At 45.3% G+C, this 23,975-nt stretch overlaps 1 protein-coding gene across 1 annotated transcript; it reads left to right on the forward strand.

The window, feature by feature from the left end:
- The first annotated feature begins 1,397 nt into the window (after positions 1-1,397).
- Sftpd (surfactant protein D) lies at positions 1,398-14,823 on the forward strand. Its single transcript, XM_010629564.3, has 8 exons — positions 1,398-1,417; positions 3,726-3,927; positions 9,478-9,594; positions 9,835-9,951; positions 10,253-10,369; positions 11,112-11,228; positions 11,844-11,927; positions 14,410-14,823. Exons 2-8 carry the CDS (start codon positions 3,729-3,731, stop codon positions 14,784-14,786), a joined length of 1,128 nt encoding a protein of 375 aa, XP_010627866.1. The 5' UTR covers positions 1,398-1,417; positions 3,726-3,728; the 3' UTR covers positions 14,787-14,823.
- Positions 14,824-23,975: the final 9,152 nt, after the last annotated feature.

Genomic DNA, 23,975 nt, shown 5'->3' on the forward strand with positions numbered 1-23,975 from the left:
GTCAGAAATAAAACTAGACTCTGCTACAATGTGAAGGTAGAACAAACATACACCATAATCTGTCTTCTAATGGCACTCCGGGGCATTGTGAGAACTTATTTAACAAGCTAAGAGGTGGTGGATGAGAGAGGCCTGCTTAAGAAGAGAGACAAAGGATAGGCTCCTGAAATAAAAACTAGAAAGGTTAGACCAGCCACCAGGATGAGACCCAATAACTAGTCTTTGTGGGGAGAGTGAACAATAGTTCAAAGCAGCTTCTATGATGATCCATAGCTCAATGAGACATACAAATATCCTAGGGTGAGGACAGCTTTACGTTAATAATAAAACGTCTCTATTAGCAAAACTAGAGTGGCTTTGCTATGGAATCCTGCTTCAAAAAATTTCAATAGGAAAGAACTGGCCTTGCCCTTCCAAGTGGGGAGATTTGGTATTATAGCTTCTGTAATATGTAAAAGGGTGTGATGAACAATATTGAAAGCTAGGAGCAAGTCAGCACCACCAATGGGGCAGCCTAAAGGGAGAGTTGGATATAAGGGTTTGCCGGTATAGGGAGCTAGGCAAAGAATCTAGAAGCAGCAAAGATGAAAGCAGTAACAGTGGGATGGACAAGTTCCAAAGAGGCACTGAAAAGTGAAGGGCTGGCTGCAGAATAGTATCAACAGAGTGACAAGAGCTCAGAGTTTCTAACTAGGACAATGTGAAAGGCAAGCTCCAGCTAACGCAATGGACAGACTAGGCCTGAACAAAGCAAAGCCTAGGACTGCTAAGGGATGGCAGGTCCACAAAAGGCACATGAAGGGTTTTCCAAATCCTAGAGAAGGATGCAAAAGAATGGCTCCTTCCTGGAGCAGCTTCCCTTGCCACTGCCCCCATTAGTTGCTGCTTATGCTGCCCCTTACCCTGCCCACCCTTACATGAATATACCAAGCAATTCTTTCACAATATCTGGGCAGTTGCTGTTGAGATGAAGAGAGAAGACAAGTGGACACAGAAGGTCTTAGCTCTTGAGATATGTAGATGTGAGTTGTTTTTGCAATCATAGGTCATTATGCAATGCCCTGGTCTCTGGTCCCAGATTCCTGGACATTTAGAAAACACAGACACTGGTGATGCTGCTTAACTCACAGGGCTGCAGGGAAGGTGCAGATGCATCCTTGGACCAAGAGTGCTCTGTGAACTCTAAAGTGACGGATAAGCATAGTGTGACAGGCAACCATGTATAGCAGTGGCAGTTGTCCAGTTGGCAGGTGGGATAAGAGTGAGTGAGTCAACAAGGAAGAAAATTGTTCCACTTCTTCAAAGGTGTTCTCAGGAAACTGGAGCTGGGTGGCTCAGGTTACAGGGCAGACATAAATATCAAGTGCCTGCTAAGCCAAGATTCATTTTCCTGGAGCTCCTGGGGAGGAAGCAACCTGTGAGTGTCTCTGTCCATGCCTCATTCTGTTTTCCCCCTGTTCTGTGAATGCCTGCCCTCCCCACCTATTCATGTTGAAGAAGGGTGGGTCTGGGCTCTTGTTCTAGGCTCTGGCACTGGAGTCACGAGTATGGGAGGTGGTGGTAACAGTGGGGTAAGAAAATGCTTTTCTGCCTCTCATTCAGCTTCTGTGGTTCAGATTTGCTTCCTGAGCTAGGGTAGAGTGGATGAATGTGTTTTGACACCCCAGATGGCACTGTGGAATTCAACTTCAACTTCTGTCTTGGCTCCTACTCTGTGCCCAATTTCTTCAGAAAAAAAGGACAATGGAGGAGAAACAGACCAGGCATTATCAGATCTGGGCTAAACTCATCCTGGTACCAATCAACTGTGACACATTGATAAATTTATGTTTCTCGTGACCTTGAGTCTTTATTTTTAGAATGTGCTCACTGGATTGCATCTTTGAATTTCTAATCCATGTTCAGAAGAATTGCTCTTTTAATTAAACTCTACCTCTGAAAGCAGTTGAGCACTGCTTCATTTGCTGCTCCAACTGAGTCCCCTCTTTGGAATCTCAGGTCTGGAAAACCACACAGCTACTCTGCAAAGCTGCTTCATGCCACAGTGTATGGATGGTGATGCCTTCTGTGCCAGCTTGAACCTATGGACAGAATGACTATGGTCTTTTCTTAATTCAAGATTCGGTATCAAAGGGACCCAGAGTTGAGACAGCTTCAGGCCGAAGGATAGTGCCCTGCTCAGGCCTCGTTCTGGCCTTCAGTGTTGAGGACTAAGACGACTGGAATGAGGGCAATGAAAGAGCTGCTACTAGCCTGTGAGCTCACCCAGGTATTTCTAGAGACCCTCAGTATACCCAAGGAAGTTGTAAATTAAAAATAGAAAGAAATCAGTGAAAAATAATGTTTCCCACAGCTCAGAGTCTCCAGCAACTGAACTGGAGAAGGAGGCATTTCCCTGGCCAGAAACCCCTGTCCCCCATCACCTTAGTCAGCCTGCTGAGCTGCTTCATCTTTGCACAGGGCTCTCTGCTTTAGCACCTCTGTGGCTCCTGCTGGCTCTTTCTAGTCTCATAACTTCACAGTTTTTTTTTTCTTTAAAAGGTGTTGTTGTGTGAATCTTATCTGTCCCCCGAGGCCCATGTGTTAAAGCCTTTGTCCCCAGCATGTAGTGCTACTGGGAAGTGGTGTGACCTTTAAGGGAGGTGGCCTAATGGAAGTAAGTTGGGTCTTTGGGGCCATGCCTTTGAAGGGGATATTGGAACACTGGTCTTGTTCCTCTTTCTTTGCTTCCTGGCTGCTATGAGATGAGGAGGCCTCTGCCATGTGCTTCTGCCATGACACACTGCATTGCCCCTGGCCCAGGTAACCATGGGCTGAAACCTCTGAAGCCATGAGTCAAAATAAACTTCTACTTCTTTTAACTTGGTTTATCTCAGGTATTTTCCCCAGTGATGAAAATCTAGCCAGATGCTCAATGTGGGGTTGATCCAGCATCCACCCTGCCCTATGGATAGTTTCTCTTGCCCTAAACCAGCCTTTCAGGGGACCCCACCCACCTGACATATCCTTTTCTCCATGAACCCCTCCTCTATGCCCTCTCATATGGTCTGGGCAGATCTCTAGATGTCTCTGGGTTCCTCCAGCTGCTAATTTAGTATCTCTGAAACTTCTCACCTGGGCTCCCTCTGGCACTTTCTCCATGGAGTCAGTGCCTGGTCCAGGAATGATAAACTGTCTGGCATACAAGCAGCCATACTCCCAGCTGGAGCTGGGGACAGACATCATGAAGCAGTCAGGACTCAGGCTCATTTTCAGACCAGCGTGTGAACTGCTGGTGGAGCTAACCCACACATGGCTGCATAGAAGAGGAAACACATTTGCCTGGTCTTCTCTTTGCCAACTGCCTCAATGGCACAGGCAGAGAGAAGGAGGCCCAGAAGGGAAAGGGTCCTGCCCAGAGGTGCTAAGTGAATGCCTCCTGATATGACAGGTGCCTTAGTGAGAACACTACACCACAGCCACGGTTCTCATGGGCCACTGAGAACTGACGGACACTGCTATGCCCAGGGACCCATGTCACTGTTCAAGTAGGGTAATTCATACTCTCCAAGAGCAGGCCATATGCTTACCTCCCTAAATTGCTTTTGGGGTCTTACTGCTCTGGGCCCCATAGAAGGAAGAAGGAGGTAGAGAGGAAGACTTCTGATCAAAACAAGCTAGGTCAAGCTCTATTTAATGTCATGGAGCCAACTGGATGTCCTTTCTCTTTCTATTCATCTCTACAGGCCATGGTGCTTCCCCTTCTTTCCATGCTGCTCCTGCTCACACAGCCCCTGGGGTACCTAGGAGCTGGATTGACAAGTTACCAGCAGACAACATTGGCCAACGCCTGTACCCTGGTTGTATGCAGCCCCACAGACAATGGCGTGCCTGGCCGTGATGGCCGGGATGGGAGAGAGGGCCCTCGTGGAGAGAAGGGTGATCCAGGTAGAGTGGGGACCAGGGAATTATCTAGCTGGGAGGGGGAACCTTGGAATGATGGAAGACTTGGTGATAGGCTTCTTTTCCCCCCAAGGAAAACACTCCTCTACCAGCTGGCAAATGTATAAAGTATGATTGAAACACATGATAAATGTCTAAAAGAATGGTCTTACTTTATTATACTTAAAGACACACTGCAACTGATCCTCCACAAAACACTTCCTCCTGCTTCCAACACATGTACCCATCATTCTTGCCTCCTTCTGAAACAGTTCTAGAAGTCCACTTTCATGCATGTCTTTAGCTGTGCTGTTGTGGCTTCCTTGATGTCCTGAATCTATTGAAAACATTTCTCTCTCATGGTCATTTTGACTGTATGGAGCAGCCAGAAGTTTCATGGTGCAGTGAATATGGGGGATGACTGGCTTCCTGTTGGCCGGCACTCAGTAGCAGAATTCACTATTTTTTTATCACTCTTGGTAAGGACACTCACAAAACAGATCTTTGGGATAAGAACAATGAAATAAGGGTGTTTGAAATGAGGTGTTTTGAGAGGGATTAATGTCAATGTGTCTTTTACTGCAATAATTTTTAAAATTTAAACATTGACCATATATTTTGATGACACCTCATACGTCTATCTTAAACTCCCACTGTGCTTCCCCCCAAATCACTCCACCAACCTGACTCCTCCTCTAGGATTCCTGGATCCCCCTTATTCCAAGAAAGAATAAGTACAGAGTAAATTACTGATACTGGGTGACCCCCTGAGAGCCTATTTTGGCAGTTAGCGGTTGTTCCTTTTCATTAAATGGTGCTTTTGTAGCATGCTAAATATTTTGAGTAATATCCAAGGAGGATAGGAAGAGAGCAGGTTCCAGGGCTTCATACACAGACTTAATCAAAATAATTTGCCTTAAAAAACTTCACAAGTTGAGAGAGGGAGCTCATTTTTCTTTGTACAGCCCTGTGCAGGGGGGTTCACTTGAGTAGCTCATGTTCTTCTATCAGGAGACTTACAAGGAATTTACTAATCTCCTTTGCCAGATAAGAAAACTATGATATAGCCAGTATAAGTAACAACCATTCTGGAAGGTTGAAAGGGCATGAGCTCCTGCATCAGACAGATATTGGCTTGACTACTAGCTCCATCTCCACAGTTGCAAACCCCTGGGACAAGACACATAGTGTCACGGACACAGAAATAATATTTGCCACCCAAGCACATATGACTGAGCCAAATCTTTTGCAAATTGAATGTTCAAAGTAAAGTTGCACCTTCCTGGTGAACAAATTATATGAATTCTGAGGTTACCAGAGGTACTAGTAAGTAAGGGAATTGTCAACCACATGTGGTGGCTCATACTTCTAAGTACAGCAACCAGGAGACTGAGGGAGGAGAATCGTAAATCCAAGGCCAGCCTGGACAATTTATCAAGACCTTGCCTCAGAAAAAGAGGATTGAGGGTGGAGATATAGCTCAGAGGCAGAGCACCTGCCTGTCATATGCAAGACCCTGAGTTCAATCTCTAGTATTGCAAAACTAGCAAAACACAATAAGGGAGTTGTTCCTGGAAATACTATGCTCAGCCTGGGCGAGGATTTGGGTCTTACTGGCTTTACAGGAAAATTCAGTGAACTAAAGGACCACATGGTCCTGGGCCAGGCTATGAAGAAATCAACTAGTCTTTAACTTTTTGAGTTTTCATTTTGGTTGGGGAGGAAGGGAACTAATGGCAGAGAGAATAAGCAACATCCCTAAGCTTTGCGGGGCAAGAGAAAAGACTCTGTTTTTCCTGTATGGATCAAAAGAGCTCCCAATGTGAATGAGCTGGACTTGGGGATGGCTGCCCAGGGGTGAACTCAGAAGGGTGGGACTCAATTAGCTAGGCTTCTCTGAGATTCTTAGCTCTCTCTGGCTCCCAGAGGGAGATGAGATTGATTCCTGGGGGGACCCTTGAGCTTGCTTCCAGGAGTATGGCCAAGATCTCCATTTGCTGTGCAGGTACCTTGCCCCTGCTCATTCATTACAGGTCTGAGAACATCCTTGGCAGCTTGGAGCATCCTTAAATTCCTGAACCAAGTAGGTCTGTGGCACCCTGAAGCCTGCACTTGTAACAACTTCTTCTGATTTTGAAGCATGAGGGCCCAGAAATTGCTGAATAGGGTAGTTGGGGCATGAGAGGAGAGATCCTTGAGAATGGACGGGGGGTGCAGCTGGAATCACTCTGGTCAGGTCCCAGATACATCATGAAGAGCGAGTAAGACCCAGACCCTGCCTCAGCAGGGACGGCTCCCTTACAGCTCACCACCACCATTATTCCTGTCCAAAAAGGTCCATCAAGAGTCCCTCCAGGGATCCTTATCTCCCTCAGAGTAATCCCATACTTCACAACATCACGTGTAACCACTCTCAAGAAACTTGTTTCTCTTTTCTCAATGCCTTCTATTCTTCCCATATCCACTTGGCTCAGCCACACTGGCTTCTTTCTGGTCCTTTTTCACACATGACTTCTCTCTCCTGGGCCCAGTCAATTGCTCTTCTTATAGATGTTGCTTCCATTGGGAAGGTTCACTGTCTAACTTTTGTTGTCCACTTTTGTTGGACAGTTTCGTTAGTGTTTTAATGAGGGTGACCCAAAATTGGTGAATGGTGCTGCTGAGTACCTTCCAACAGATCAGTCTTGTAAGAAAAAGAAAATTATGGTGTGTCCTTATCTACCTTATTCACCAGATTTGGCACTATGCAACTTCTGACTCTTCCCCCAAATCAAAATGACCACCTTCCAGATGAATTGTTTCCCAACTACCCCATTTACAACAGACATCACTACCTCCAATGCTCCCTGCGTGTTATTTGATCTCTGTGACACTTACTATGACTTAATGTGCTGTATGCCATACCTTTTAATTTTAGGTTGTCTGTTTTTATGCTGTAGGGTTGAAACTCCATGACATAGGGATCATTTTTGTCTGTTTTGTTCTCTGCCACACCAACATTTAGGACAGAGCCTTGTACATGGTAGGAGCTCAATAATTATTTAAGGAATGAGTGAATGAATGGAAGATTGAAGGGAAGAGGTATTCAAGCCTGGCCAAAGTACCAGACCATAATGTTTTGCCTTCAGGTGGCACGAGGATACAGAGCTAGATCACTGGGAAATCCTGGAATGAGAAACTAGTGCTCTGGGCAGTGTATCAATCAGTTTTCATGATGGTAGAACATAATACCCAGCACCTACTTAAAGGTGGAATGGTTTATTTGACTCCTGGTTTCAAGGAATTCAGAACATGGTTGAGCAGCTCCAAGGCGAAATGTCTGAAATAGCGGGGTGGAGCAAAAGTGCTTAATTCATGGCAGCCTGGAAACAGAGCAGAGGAACAGTGCCAGAGTGGAACAGGGAGGCACCAGAAATAGTACCCAAGGCCATGCCTCCAAGATCTACCTCCACACATCCACAAATGTGCTTAACTAATTTGATAAACATTTAATAATCTAATGAAGCTGACATATGGTCACAGTACACTTGTGTGCTGCTGTTGAGGCGAGTGACCTCTCATAGCCACCAGAGTTCATGTGCCAGGAACTGGTGGCCTCTAGCCCTCCTACAGAGTGGCAGTTTTCCTTTGGCTCACTGTGCGGCTGCCATCCTGGTTGGTGTGGAACCCTGGAGAGGCTGAGCCTGAGAGCAGGTCATCTCTGCCCTTCAGCCCTGTGTACAGCTGGATATACGCCATGGACTGGTCATCCTCTGCTTCCACTGCACTCCTGTGAAGGACTGCAACCAACAGCAGGGCACAGTGCCCAGCACAGAATCTTCCATCCACCCAGCAAACTCATGGTCACACACATCACAAACAAACTCTCTCCCCAAGTAGGCCTTACCTCTCCTGTGACAGGAACATACTTTCCAAGTCTGGAAGATAGGCTTTCTTCTGTACAAATTAGTTCAGAGAGGACCACTCTGAGGGTGTGCATGTGTGTGGGGCCATGACTGCTGTGATGGGATGGGAAACATCTTCCACATTGTCTGCCTGGCATGTTGCCCTGTCTCAGTTTATTATAAATCTCTTACAGTCCAGAGCTGGTGCCAAATAGTCACATCCTACCCAGTGCTAATAAAGTAAATGTGCATAGCTGGGTTTTTTTTTTTTTAGTTTTGATTAATGCATATTACTTGTACATATTAATGTGATTCTGTGTGATGTTTCCAGACATGCATATAGTGTTGGATCAAATCCAACTTCTCTTCAGCCCTCCAACACACCCTTTCTAATCTTTAATAATCACTATTCTACGCTCAGGTCAACATTTATTAATTCCCACATATGAGAGAGACACATACATGTCTCGCTTATTTCACCTAGCATATTATGCTCCAATCCCATCCATTCAGCTGCATATCACAGGCTGAATAATACTCACTGTGTCTATATATCATATTTTCTTTACCTATGTATTTTTGAAGGGCACTCTGCCAATTCTATACCTTAGCTATCATGAATAGTGCTGCAATAAATGTGGAGGTATAGATATGTCTCTGTAATGCTAATTTCATTTTCTTTGGATTTATACCCGGAGATAGGATAGCTGGCTCATGTGGTAAATCTATTTTTAGTTTTAGTATTTGTTTTTAGTATTTAGTTTTAGTATTTTATTTTTAGTTGTTTTCTTAAAGACTGTCCACATTGTTCTTAATAATGGCTATACTAATTTACATTTCTACCAGTGGTGGAAAAGTGTTCTTTTTCTTCACATCCTCAATAACATTTGTTATTTTTGTTTTCTTTTGATAAAATTAGAAGAGAAGTAATATCATTTTAGTTTTGATTTGTTTTTATCTGGTGGCTAATGATATTGTGCACACTGTAATATTTGTTGACCATTTGTATGACTTTTGAGAACTGTTTATTTAGATCATTTGGCTATTTTTAAATTGGATTCCTTATCTTCTTGTTAAGTTTTTTCAATTTCACGTACATTCTGGATACTAGCCCTTTGTAAGATGAAGATCTGGCAGATGCTTTCTGTCCTTCTTCAGATTGTCTCTTCACTCTGCTAATTGTTTCCTTTACTATGCGGCTTTCTCATTTGATGTCATCCCTTTTGTTAAGTTTTACTTTTGTTTTCTGTGCTTTTAGGGTTCTTCATGAACAAATAAATGTTCAAATGGGCAAACAACTGAATGAGTATCTGTTTGGTTCCAATTGTGATATAAATATTAGTTCTCCTTACATTTGTATACATATATATGTGTGTGTGTGCATGTATGTAAATGTACACTTACATGCATATATAAAGTAAGAAGTCTGCAGACACAAGTAAATACTGACAAATTGCTTACTTGTCAAGGGAAGGAACTCATCTCTAGAAATCACCTCTCAAAATGAGGATGCAGACACCTGTTTCCTAGCTCACCACTGGACCAGGGTGTGTAACTGTGGAATATGAACGCTCTGCAGAATGCTGAAGGAATGCCCAGGATTGACCCTGAAGCATCTAGCTCCTTTCTGAGCCTTGGGCCAACTTTATGTCCATTTCTTTTGCTGCTACAGGTTTGCCAGGAGCTGTAGGGCCAGCAGGGATTCCTGGACAAGCTGGTCTAGTTGGGCCCAAAGGGGACAATGGTGCTGCTGGAGAGCCTGGACCAAAGGGAGATTCTGGACCAAGTGGTGAGCAACTGGGCGTGGAATTCAGATGTCTCCAAGTGGTGCTTCTGCCTTGGCTAAACTGGTAGGCACGCTGGGCTTATCCCAAGAAAAAAGACGAAGGCTGTTCTGAAGGCAGCACTATTTTGGGACAGACTGGGCCTGCTGTGGGTGCCTCTCTGACCTTCACTATTACTCTCATTTCAGGCATCCCCACTGCCAAGGGGGTTCAGTGTCACTGACCAAGCTGGTCTTTTTCCCCAGGACCTCCAGGACTTCCAGGCATGCCTGGTCCGGCAGGAAAAGATGGTCCCTCTGGAAAGCAGGGGAACATAGGGCCTCAAGGCAAACCAGGCCCCAAGGGAGAGGCTGGACCCAAAGGTAGGTGGATGGGTTGTGACTGATCTTAGAAAAGAAAGGAGGAAGGAATGACAATGTGCTCTATAGTGTGACATGATGGCCAGGAGGAGCTGAGACCATCAATATTGCGAAGGCTTTTCTATGCACCCCTTTCCCACATTACCCGATGTTAACACTATCTTACTCATCCTCCACAGAAGAACCCCGAGCAGTAAGGAGCATTGGCCAGGTTCCCTCTCTGACTCTGGAGTCTACTAATGGGGAGAGGATGCTTGCCGAGAACACTCTTAGCAGCATTTTTTCCTATTTGTTTCTTCCTCAGGAGAAGTAGGTTCCCCAGGAGTCCAGGGCTCTGCAGGGACAAGAGGCCTGGCAGGTCTTAAAGGGGAGAAAGGTGCCCCTGGTGAACTCGGAGCCCCCGGAAGTGCTGGGGGAATAGGTGAGTGATGGGGAGATCTGGGGCTGGGTCCACTTTGTCATGCCCACTCGGACCCTTCACTCCACAACATGAGCCTAGAACTGGCATTGCCAATTCACTTGGGCCTTGGTCACTTTTCTTGTCACCTGTGCACAACATCCGACACCCACAACTCTAAGGAGGAAAAGTTTATTTTGGCTCATGTTTGTAGAGGCTTCAATCCATTGTTGGCTGGCTCTAAGGCAGAAGATCATGACAGAGGGGCATGGCAGAGGAAAAGATTCTCATGGCTTGGCAGCCAGAAAACAGGGAGTGAAGGGAGGAGCCAGCAGGGGAGATAAACTCTTCCAGGCTAAGCCCTCAGTAACCCACCTCTTCCAACCAGCCCCCACCTCCTAACAGCATGGCAGCTATAAGCCCCCATAGTCCTATTACTTTCTAATAGCTCCACGTATGAGTGCAGAAGGCTTCTGAGGGTATCTAAATATAAATCATAAAAGAGTCTATACCCAAGAAAAGTGCAGCTCTGGGCTCTGGAAACTGTCTGTCTTTAGGGAGAGGGCATTTCTGGTCTGTATAGGACTAGTCTGTTCAGGGAAGTCAGTTGCTGGTGACCGGGACAGCTACACACAGAAAAGGTAGATTGCTGTGTTCTGGGACTTAGTCTGGTGTAAGGAGGACATACTGCTGGATAATAAGGACAGAGCATGTGCAAAAACTATAAAATGGGTGCCCAGCTAACCCTGATCTTCTTGGATTCCAGGGCCTGCTGGAGCTGCAGGTCCACAGGGAGCTCCAGGTGCCAGGGGACCCACAGGACTGAAGGGTGACAGAGGTGCTCCTGGAGACAAAGGAGCCAAGGGTGAAAGTGGGTTTCCAGGTAAGGTGGTAGCTCCTGGCTCTGGGAATCCCATTTGGGAATGGTATGGGGAGAGGAACCCTCTTCAGTTCAGGATGTGTATCCTCTGGGATGACAGCCTATTAACTATAAGACAAGGGTGGGACTGGGGAAAGGCTGGAGGGCAGCATGAGGCTTTGATCTTAAGCTATGTGGTGCATACAAGAAGGCAAATCTGGGCAGTTTCTTCAACTGACATGAAAGAGCAGCTGCTGCCTTCCCAGCTCATAGGATGGCTTTGAGTATCCAATAACCCAATGGATGGAGAGTATATGAGGAATGTATATTCTTAACCCCTCACTCACAGACACACACTCACACCTAGAAGAATAGGGGCACCATTCCCCAAATTTAGTGTCAAAATGGCATCTGGGTCATGTCAGTGAGGATCAGGGCACAGTTTGTCCACAGCAGAACCATAAGAAATTCCTGTACACAGGGGCTCCCTGGGTTAGCAGATGTGACCTTGCTTGGAATCAGCCCAGTTGTCCATCTCCACTCCCAATATCTTGGACACCGTGCCCGTGAGGTCCAGCCTCTGGGCTGCTCTGGACTCTCCTGGACAAGTCTTCACCTGGCTGTTTCCCTCCCCTGCAGATATCTCTGCTCTGAAGCAGCAGGTGGAGGCCTTGCGGAGGCAGTTACAGACCCTCCAGGCTTCCTTCTCTCACTATAAGAAAGGTAAGTTCCTCAGTCCAGCCTGGCACCAAGATTGGGCCCCATGCTGGTTCTGGGTCTTGGAGTGGGGTTGAGCTGGGGCTAGAGCTTTGGCTGGGCTTGATGGGTCTGGGATGGGAATGAAAGGGGACATATCTGAAACTGGCCTTGAAACTGGAGCTGGAGTGGGGATAAAAGTAAGACTGGATTGGAGCAAGGAAGTCATGTACTCCAGGATCTAGAAGTAAGTCCAAGTGACAAGTAGGAAGATGTGGCCATTTCACCAGTTCACGAGGCTGGCTGAAACACTGTGAAAGCTCCCAAGCTTCTGAGGACTCTCCAATCTCAGGGCCGCCTGTATGCCAAGACAGTTCTCTAGACTTTCCCTCCTACTTGTCCTGTGCTTGTCCCTGTGATAGAGAAAAGGACAACCTGTACTAGTTGTGCATCTCAATATTAGGGGGCCAGGTGTGGGGGTTCCCGGAGATGATGCTGTGCAGCCCAAGGCAGCACGGATTCAGGTGCTGCTGTAGGGGACAAGGTAAGTGGGGCCTAACCTTGCTGTGTGGCCAATGAGCATCTCTCTTTCCATGTGCTCCTGGGCCAAGCAGGGGCCAGGCTGCCTCTGGGCTCCAGCTGGGCTAGCTCTGCCTCCAACTACTGAGGAATCTGGACCAGAGATTCCACCTTAACTACAATCCTGGGCATGTGAGGCATCCAGGACCACACCCTCAATGTTCTGTGACCCCCCACACCCACCCACACACACCCAGGATCAAACTCAGGATCTTATGCCTGCAGCAAGTATGGTGCCACTGAGCTCTACATCCCAGGTCTTCTCTGTGACTTTTGGAATCCACCTCAGTTCCCAACTTTCCCTTCTGCATTTCTTGACACTGATTTTGACTCCATGTCTCTCTGAACCAAAAAGCAGACTTTTCTGATTGATTAAGTAGAGCATGAAGGCGCTCATTAGGGTAGGATATAAGATTGATTGGTTTTTAGGTACCCAATTTCAGAGATAAGAGTTTCAAGCATTTGGCATTTCTCCCTCCCTCCACAAACATATTCATAGATGCACTCATTTGCATAGGCGCACTGACACTAACACAGAAACCTGCGCACATACGTGCACTTAAATATCATCATTCATTCCACATCCATCTACATCCATGGGCTCAAATACAGGGGCACACACATTCAGGAGGACCTTAAACTGTTTTTTGCCTAGTGTTCCATCACTGGAAAGCTAAGCATGTGAGTTATTTATATCCTACTGCTCAAGGTCATTTTTCAAATTCAAAAAAAGTGGAACCTCCTGTTTAAGGACTCCTACAGGCCTTTGGATGAATACATGGACATATTCACATAGCATAAGGCATATGCTTACCCCCATAAGACCTGGAAGATAAACCCAGTAAGGATGCATGAATCTTGCACTGACCTTGCTTAGGGCTCTCTGGGTGCTGTCCTGAGCCCACAGAGAATCTTCCCCACAGTCTTTATTAAAGATGCTCAGCGATAGACAGTGAATTAGGGTGCAGCCTGGATTCTGCCAGCCTAAGTCAAGGAGCACAGCCCTCTCTGGAGCCTTCATAGTTTAGCGTCCTTTGTAGATTTCCATGCATAGATCCAAAACCACAGTAATGAGGACAGATTGGAATAAAGACTTGCTGGACATTTTTTGCTTTTGTGAAGTGTTCCTCACTTTAGAGAGATGAGGACTTGGAAATCCTAGAAGGGAAGTGGCTTTGTCTCTTCCACCGAACAGTCATAACCAGGGTAGGTCTTAATGCCTGGTCTTCTGATTCCCATTTAGGGCTCTCTCTGGCACCCCATACTGTCCCACACAGATGCACATCTCAGATGCTCTCATTCTGACTCCCCAGCACCTCCAGTGTAGACCAACTGGCAGGGGCATCAGCAACATGCACACCAAGAGGACCACCTGGGTTAGACCTGAGCAGAAACTGACACACAACAACCTCAGATGCCCTACCTTAATCTATCCTGTGCCCTCTCCTCATCACACAGCATAGACCCTCTCTAATGCTCCAACATTAGAGTAACAGGGATAACAAAGGAGTCACTGCATTGTGCTTTTCATATTCTCAGTAATGGGCTCAGGCCAGGAATCATTTCCCTGGGAAAAGCAGTTCAATTCTACATAGCTACTGAAAAATCAGTCCTGGCATATGATATGGGCTGACACCAAATCAGCATCTCTGGGCAATGGGGTCAGACTGGACAAGGTGTCCTTAACTGTGTATTTGATAATTGCGTGCTTTGGGACCGCTTGCTCAACTTCTCTGCCTTCCCATGCTCTCATCTGTGAACAGGGGACCACTGCACCCTCTCTCAGGTATTGGGGCTGCTCTGGATCAATATCTTGTTTACATCCTTCCTGGAGCCCAGACACCCTGCCCGGGAAGTCTTGAGTCACAACACAGAGATCTCAGAGCCCCCTGAGCTCTGATCAGCCTTAATATGACTCTCCTTCTTTCAGCCGAGCTCTTCCCCAGTGGCCAAAGTATTGGGGACAAGATCTTCAAGACAGTGGGCTCTGAAAGTAATTTTGAAGGGGCACAGAAGATGTGTACTCAGGCTGGTGGACAACTGCCCTCCCCACGCTCTGCAGCAGAGAATGCTGCTTTGCAGAAGCTGATTGAAGCGCAGAACAAGTCTGCTTTACTGAGCCTGACAGACACCAAGAAGGAGGGCACATTTATCTACCCCTCAGGGGAGCCCATGGTCTTTTCCAACTGGGCCCCTGGGGAGCCCAACAATGATGGCGGGGCAGAAGACTGTGTGGAGATGTTCACCAACGGCAAGTGGAATGACAGGTCTTGTGGAGAGCATCTCCTCGTGATCTGCGAGTTCTGAGCCACTGGGGGTTCAGTGCTTGGTCCAGACCCTGTGCGCTGCCAACATCCTAATAAAAAGGTGACTTCTGCCAGCTGAGAGCAGCCGAAAGGACTACTGCAGATGTCTTTCAGAGTAAAATGCAAAATACCTTCCCACAGTGAAGCCCAGCAGAGAAGGGGCCACCTGCTCTCTCAGGTGCAAGGAATGAAAGTCACTTTCCGTGATACCTGTAACAAAACCCAATGACTCCTTTCCAGCCCTCCTCCTTCACCAACTCTCAGCTGCATCTGGCTCAGTTGGCCTCTCCTTCTTCTTTCAAACTCTCCCTCCTCTGGCCTTTCAGGGACACCGCTGTGCCTGCGTTGATTATCAACCTCAGGCTGCTCCTTAGCCCCTTGCTCATTCTCATTGCTCTGCTTGACCACTTGGTGGCGGAGCACCAAGGCTCCGCTCTGCTTCTTTCTCTGTACACTCACTACAAGATGAGCACATACACACACCCCACTTCCCATTCCATCTATGTGCTGATGACTCCCGCGTGTAAATCCATGTTCAGGACCCTCTCTGAAGCCCAAACTTCTCTCACTGCCATCTGGTGCCTCACAGCTGGAGGCATCTGTGGCTGCTTCTTTCTAAGCTGAGGAAGCTGCACACAGTGCTCCTCCTCATCCATCTGCCCAGCAGCTCTGCAGCTCTGTTGCTAGCACAGGAGCATCAGATCACAGTTCTAAAGTCACTTCAAGGAATTTAGGAGCAGAAGGTGTCTGGCCTGGCTCAAATCACCCCAACCCCTCTTTTGCCTGACAGTTCCAGCAATCTTCTTTCCGATTCTGCCTCACAGATAAATCTAGCTAATTCATTATCCTCTTTTTTCAATACTGAAACCAAGGCACAAAGAGGGGAGGGGACTCGTACAGGGACACTCTGAATGGCTGAGTTAGAGCTGTGTCATGAATGGGCCTTTTGGATCCCAAAGCTTGTACTTTGGAAGACTCCTGAATATTTGTTTCATTTTATTGACACAACATTGCAAAAAGTTACTTAAATAACATCTGTGTTTGAGAAGTGGGAATGGCACGTGGGTGAACCACAGGCCTGAAAAGGAGGCTCAACTACTTCCTCCTGAAACAGGAAACCACTCTCTCCTTTGTTCCCAAAGACCAAGGGTGCTGCTCTTTCTAGATGGGGTTTCCAAATCCCACCCCTCTTCCTAGAAGTCCTGAAGCCATATAGCATCTCCAGAAACAAAAGCCACACTTCCAGGCCACTTGCAGCCCAGGATCTCTGTTGAAAACTTTCTCCTCTTACTGCAAAAGTCCCCATATCCTGGCACTTCTGAAATACAAATCTGTTGTGCAATAAAGAACAAACAATTCCCAGATATAGAGATCACACTTGGGGACACTCAGGAAGCCTCTTGTTTTTACAAGTAAAAGGAAACAGCTGTATGTATTTTAAGCCAAAGCAAAAGCATTTTTCTATAAATTGAAGCTGAATTCTGAATAAGCTCAAGAAGGAGTAAGGGAGCATAAACAAAGCCATGCCACAGAAGTGAGAACTTATTTATTATCAGTTTGAAACTCCTGTGGAAATGAGTTTTCTATGTCAGTGCTCAGCTCTGGTTCAGTCAACTAAGCTTTGGGGCATGGTACCCTATAGCGCAGTATGGCAACTGGGAGCCATTGAAAGTCATGGTGATCTTTGTTGATCAGTACCCACCACCCCAATACTTATGCCAACGCTGTTTCTTTTGAAGGGGAAGGAAAGAATAGCCAAACTGTGTAAAAAAGAAAATAATCTCCCATAGTGTGAAGATCTGGTACTGATCCCCTAAAAAAGAACCTTTAAATCTAGCAGCATCTGCTTGTCCCATGATGGCAAGAAGGGCCATCTGGGTTTTGCAGATAGATTCTGATTAAAGAGAAGACTGAAGCAAATGTTTCAGAAGTTCAAGTCCTAAACTGAGCCCCTGAGGACAGGGGTGTATCCTGTACTAACATACATGGGTAAAGTTCAACCAAGATCTGAGACAGTGTCCACCCACCACAATATTAGCCTGGGTCCACTCTGATTCTTGTGCTGTCTGGAGATATGAGTACCAGGTGACATTATGGGAGTGGCTGGCTTCCTTCCATATCTGGAAGGGGAATCTTTCAAGAAGTTGTAGTGGGAAGCCTCTGATCAGTTTAATAGTATATTCTCAAGTTTCCTCTTGGTTCGCCACTCTCCTTCTCAAAATCAGCCCACATCCCATAGTGAACAGTCAATGAAGAGCTTGCTGATGTTTGCTTTTCTATTAGAATCCGATTTTTGTTCTGAAGTCCCTTGATGTACAGCATTGACAACTGAGTTGCTTAAGTTCCAGAAATCATCAACCACTCTTACCTTCTAGTAATTTAATGATGTACTTGAGCTTTCAAGTTAACTACATTTTATATACACTAGAGCAAGGAAACTGTGTATGTACTAGAGGAAACAAACTGTTAATTTAGATGTCAAATGTTTATCTAGGCACTGGATACAAAGATGGAAATGGCTAGTTATGCTCTTGTAGATCCTACAGCCCTACATGCCCCTACTTAACAGAGAAGTAACCTGTAGGATTTTGTTCCAGCAATATGTCCATACTTGTAGGTACTAAACATGTAGATGTAGAGTGAATGGATGGATTCTAAGAGCTTTCAATCAAGAACATAGAGGACAGACACCTTGTGCAATCCCCAAGTTGCTCAGAGACTAGGACACACTTTATTACAGTCCACTGTAGTTATCTATAACTATTAGGCCTCCATATGGCTAATAGCAAGAATCTTATGGTAGATTTTACTGTTTTGCCCCAATATTTCAATGAAAAATGAAGGTAGACACGGAACTACAATGTGTTACTTCTGAGTGATTGGATAAGGACCAGTGCATATTTCTGTAATGCCCTCTCCTCTGAGGCATAGTGATTGCAAGACAATTGGTGGCTATACAGTGCCTCTGTAATCAAACATATGGCACCCAGAGCAATCACATGGAAGGCAACTGCCCTTGGGCTTGGTCCACATTGACTTACAGTAAGATTTGGGGGTCTTGACCTGATACATTTTAAATATTGACAGATTTGACCTTTGCTTACTTAAAGAGTCTCTAGGTGCTCTCTGATGACAGGCTGCACTACCTTTGTGTCACAGAGGAATTTACAAGGACTTTCCTAAGCAAGTACTTATCAAGTAGAGTGAATGGAGTGAATAACTGAAAGGGTCCAGTGAACGGCATTCTTAATTCTTGCTTGGAAGTCTTGATTGTAGGGCTGGCTAGCATAAAATATTTTTAAGATGTCACCAGGCCCTTTGATCTGAGGTAGGAGTACAGTGATCTCACTTCCAGTCCTCCTGCATATTTGTTTTTTTTAATTCTATTAATACTTAATTTCAAGTGTAAGTGGCTGGGGTCAGGCCAGGGCTGAAGGGACATGTTGCAACCTCAGGACAAACAAATACATTCTGAGGCCAGAGGGAAGGTTCAGAGCAAAAAAAAAGAGAAGAGATGGAGTAGGGGGTTTTGAGCAAGCCTCAGCCCCAGCTGGAGGTACAGCTTGAGAAAATAGAAAGAAGGTGAGAGGGTGTTGACCTCCAGAGAATGTAGAAACAGTGCACTTCCTCACAAATAATCACAGAAAAAATGATCACGAGGATTAAGTCTGTGGAGGACTTCATGAAACAAGTGCAAAGCTCTTAGGAAAGAATGAATCATAGAAGAGTCAAGGAAACTGCTTAAAATAACATTTATAGAATAGACTTGTCCCATCTTATGTTAAAAGATTTCATAAAGCTAACATAATTGCAATAGTATATTAATAACATAGGAATAGACAGAAAAGTTAAAAGTCTAAAAAATAAGATAAAAATAAAAATTACAGGAAAGCAATGATTTGTGGATTAATAATGCTATATCAAACTGCTAAGCATTTAGAGGAAAAGTAAAATCAGATTATTTTAGTTACATATTAAAATCAAGGCTGGAAATGTAGCTCATGGTAAAATTTCTCTTTCATGGGTAAAGTCTTTGGTTTGATCCCCAGCATTGAAAATAATAACAATAATAAATAAAAATCAGAAGAAAATATAGGTAATGATTTATGTACTCTCAGGGGAAAACATCTATCTAAAAGTGCTATTAGAAAGGGAAACTCAAAGCAATAATATTTTTTATATTTAACTACAAAGGAACATATGAAACTTCTCTGCTGAAAAGTAAAACACAAAAGAATACTGGCATATTTGCAATGTAGATAACTGATAAATCAACAAGAAAATGATAAATATCTAAATAGGGAAAAATGGAACAAGAATGAGATAAAATTCATAGAAAGACAAATATTAATGGTCAATAGTATTGAAACATGAAAAAATGTTCAATCTTAGTACTGATTAAAGAAACATATTAAACCATAGTAAGTATCCCCAAATCTAAGGGACACAGTTAAAGCTATACTCAGGAAAATATATAACTTTATTTATATTATTGAAAATTTAAAAAACAAAAAAGCATCAGCTGAAAATAGTTGAACTAAGTGCTCACCTTTTAAAAACATCATTTTAAAGCAACAAAAAAGAAAAAAAATATATTGAAATGAGATTAATGAAATATAACCAGTGGATAAATGTTCAATCTTAGTACTGATTAAAGAAACATATTAAACCATAGTAAGTATCCCCAAATCTAAGGGACACAGTTAAAGCTATACTCAGGAAAATATATAACTTTATTTATATTATTGAAAATTTAAAAAACAAAAAAGCATCAGCTGAAAATAGTTGAACTAAGTGCTCACCTTTTAAAAACAATATTTTAAAGCAACAAAAAAGAAAAAAAATATATTGAAATGAGATTAATGAAATATAAAACCAGTGGAAATGATAAATCAACCCAGAAACCAGACTTTTAAAAAATTTAATTCAAAAAATATGTCCTGACAAATATATATATTAAAATATTCACCAACATGTAAAGATGCTCCTCGAATTACAAAAGTGTTACATCCCCCAAGAATCCTTTGTAAATTAAAAACATAAATTGAAATCCGCTTAATACACTTAACCTACTGACCCTGACAACTAGCCCAGCCCACCTTCAACATGTTCAGAGCATTTCCTTCAGCCTGCATTTGTGCCAAACCATTTAGCACAAAACCTATTTTAGAACAGTGTCAAATGTCTTATACACACCCAGAAAGGCCTGTGCAGCCCTGATGGGATGCTGGCACACAAGACGAGGTACCCCTTGCCTCTGCCAGGATGGCATGGCTAACTGGAGGCTGTGGCTGGCTGCCACTCATCGAGCCATCTCAAGACATCATCATTCCCAATTATCACTAGTCTGAGAAAGATACAAATTCAACATTGAAGTATGATTTCACACATCATAAAATTGAAAAATCGTAAGTCAACCCATTATAAGTCAGAGACCCTCAGCAGTAGCAATGAGAAAGGAGCCAGAGGCACAGATATGAGCATGAATATTTGCCTTCTTGTTGGCATTCCTTGGGACTGAAAGAGGCAAGAACTGAAGGAATTCAGCAGGCATCCCCACATATCCTTTGTTTTTCCCCTGTGTCCTCGGGTCAGATCCCACACCTCTTCACCTGAAGCTCCAGGAGATTGTAGCTGTTTGGCTAAGGAGGAGGAAAATGGTTCTCTTTTCTCCTCTCTGGAATTTATCCAGTGGCCTTGGTGCTTTATTTAAGAATGACCCCACTGTGCCTGGGATTTAGCACAGTGGTTCCAGTGCCTGCTTCCACAAGCACAAAGACCCAAGTTCAATCCCAGGTACCAAAAGAAAAACAAACAAACAAACAAACAAAAAGAATGACCCCATAGCAGTGAGTGAGAGGCAAAACTGTCTCCCTCTATCTCAGGCACAGGTGGCTATTTCCACCTCCGCATTCTCCAAGTCCATCTCATAAGGAAGCCACACAAACACACACACGCGCACACGCACTCACACACACACACACACCACCACCACCACCACCACCACCACCACCATTCCTGACTCCTGCCTTGGGAGTACCTGTGGACCGGATTCTACCAGGTTAGGAGAGACAGACCAGGACCTCCTTCCATACACAAGGGACAGGTAGCACAGTTGGGCCAAGTGATCCCCCCCAGAGGATGTTCTCACTAGGGAATGGGGTCTCACTGGCAAGTTGGAATCTGGCATCTGGTACTACCTTTGTGGTTGCAGTGGCCACAGGTTCTTACAGGAACTGGAAGTTGGGCATTTCAGGAACAAAGGGAAGATGGACAACATGAGTGTGTTCGCACAGACCATCTCAAATCCCCTGATAATAACTTCAGGGTTTAATGGTTTCTAAGGTCTTAGCCAGGCAGTAAAGGGAGTAGCTGGTTACCCGTGTGTGCCATTGACATGGAGAAAGAAAGGGACAGTGTTCACCATCCATAAGTGTAGTGCTTAAGAGGGCCCTGCCCTGCAGAACTACAAGGACAGAACAAAGGGAAGGCCACTGAGCCTCATCACTGAGTCCTTTCCAGGGCCTCCACAAGAATCCTGAGACTTCTGTCAGCTGAGCTGCTGGGCAAGAAGCAGGGACATTGCTGCCACAGAGTTACAGCAGGTGGGATAACAATGTTATCTTCTTTAAAGCTCATTGGGAATGTCCACCTACTGCTGATGGTCTGATGGGACCCAGGCAGCATCCCTAAAATGTCCTTAGTTACAGGTCTGCAGCCTGTGGCCCTCTACATTTTTGACAGGAAGTAAGGTCATCACAAAAACCACAAGTAAACATTTTGTCTTCCTCTCAGAAAGAATCCTATTCAGAGAAAAATACAGATTATTTCCTTGTTGATTCTGAGAAAATAAAATGTGGACTTCAGAGAAATGCACAGGAAGTCCATGAGGGAGCCCAGGAAGAAGCCTCCCAATCCAGCCTCAGAGCAGTGAGGAGCTCCTATCTTGAAAGGATTTAGAAGTCAGCTCAGGGATCCAAGTGGCTGATAGGGAGCAGGTTGGAGGTGGCACATGGGTCATGCCCTGAAGAGCTCACCTTCTAGGTTTGGAAGGGAAACAAATGGGGTGCAGTGACTTCCATTAGAGCCTTGGTCTTGCTGGTCAGTGAGAACTACTGGAATCTGGCATGCTGAAGACCTGTGGGCACCCAAAGGGACTTTGCATCTGGATATGATTCTGCAAACCAACAGTTGGAGTGAATATAGCAACCAGGGCAAAGGTAGAGAGAAGGAGCAAGAACATCCCAAGTTGCAGGCAATGGCTCAGGAAATGCCAGTGGCTCACTCGGCCTGGCATCTGTGTCTGGGTTTGCTGGCTCTCCCTCAGAGACAAGCAGCAGGGGGCAGCACGAGGTCACAGCATCTGCAGCAGGATGCCCCTGCTAATCAGCCAGGCACACCCGTTTACTTACTAGGGGACATGAATTTTGTTGCCTTCTCTCTTAAATCCAGCTTGGAGCTGTGTTAAGCTTCAGAGGAAGGGGTTGGTCATACAGCTAGGGAGACGATTTAGATTTGTTCATTGGCATTCGTTTATTAGCTGAACACAGTTATTAATTGCATGTATATGTAGCTTCTGCCTTTGCAGGCACTGGGACTGCAGAGGTGAATGCCATAGCCCTGTAATAATTGCACAGATAGGACTAATGCTTGGATGGCATTATTGCAGATCATGACTGTTTAACTTGTATCAGCCCATCTAGTCCTTATAGCAATCCTCTGAGGTGAGCACTAATATCATCCCACTCTCACCAAAGCATAGAAAGTATACACGCCTTGGGCAGGGCCACACAGCTGCAAAGTGATGGAGGCTGAATTTGAATCCAGGCAGTCTGGCTCCAGAGGCCTTTCTCTTAATGGCTTTGCTATACTGACTTAAGTAAATGGCCAAGATGATATTCAATAGCTATCACCGCTAAGAAAATAAAACAGATATTGTGCTGGAGACTTGGGGTCGGGGGTACTGGTAGCCAAGTAAGGACAGGAATGGGACGGGAGGTCAGGGATGACATACGATCTAAGTCCTGTACAGGGGAAGATTATGCTCAACCATCTTGCCCCAGTGTCCCACAGCTTAGGGCTCCTGTGGACCTTTTGTGCAGAATCAAGCATCCAGCTTCCCCCCACCCCCCAGAGTCTTGGCAGCCACCCAGAGCTGATGCTTTTCAGAGAGGGGAGACACATTGGCACAGACAGGGGAGGGATGCAAGAAGTGAGCCTCTACAGAAGGATGTGGAGAATTTCAAGATATGTCAGTTGGTTTACACACACATAAGCACACACACACACACACACACACGCACGCACGCACACACGCACAGAAATAAAAACTGCCCAACCCCATAGACACACATGTCCCCCTCAGGGTATCATTGGCCAGCACCTCTCAGACTGACCATCCTCAGGACCTGTTCCAGCCCAGACCCATTTCCTGAAGTCCCAGAGGTCAGCAAGACCTAGGATGTGCAGGGAAGATTTGGAAAGGTAGCATGTTTTATTAGGGGAGCACTAGTTAGTTGAGAGGGATTACTTAGCCGGACACTTTACAGTGAAGGAGGACCTCTTTACCTCAGCAGGGGAGGGGCCTCCACAGAATAAAGAAACCCTAACTTCCAGTGTTGAAACAGCTCTGTAATCCCTAGATGGAGGCAGGAAGCCACTATGGTGACTGTATTTCTTGGGGCAGTGGTTTCCAAAACTGACCAAACAGCCAGGTCTCGTGAGGATCTCATTAAGATCAGAGAGCTCTGATGTTTTAATTCACTGGGTTCAGAACGGGCCAAGATCATAAGACTTTTTTCAAGTGTTCCGGTCAGTTCTTCTGCACACTGTTCTGAAGAGTGGCTGACCTGTGGGCTGGCAGTGGAAGCCAAGTCCAAGGCATTTGTCTGGTTAATAAATGGTTTCCCATACCCCATTCTTTTTAAGCCTGACATCTCATCTATGTTTGTCTGAACAAGACTGATTCAAGTACCTGGGGCCACCATCTCCTCCAACACAGGCTGCCGCCAGTGTTGGGAACGCTCTCTCCCACTTGGACTCCTTCCCTGAGTGCCTCGCACCTTCCCAGCAATCTGCCAGCCACTCGGGGTTCCTAGGACACATCACTTTACAAAGCCTACTTCCCAGCACCTGCAGCCCAGGCCCATACATTGCAGCTGATCCCTTCCTCTTTAATGGGGTGGGGGTG

This window comes from Fukomys damarensis, unplaced genomic scaffold (genome assembly GCF_012274545.1).
Source record: "Fukomys damarensis isolate Sample0158 unplaced genomic scaffold, DMR_v1.0_HiC HiC_scaffold_1, whole genome shotgun sequence".
In the NCBI taxonomy this organism is placed as follows: Eukaryota; Metazoa; Chordata; class Mammalia; order Rodentia; family Bathyergidae; genus Fukomys; species Fukomys damarensis.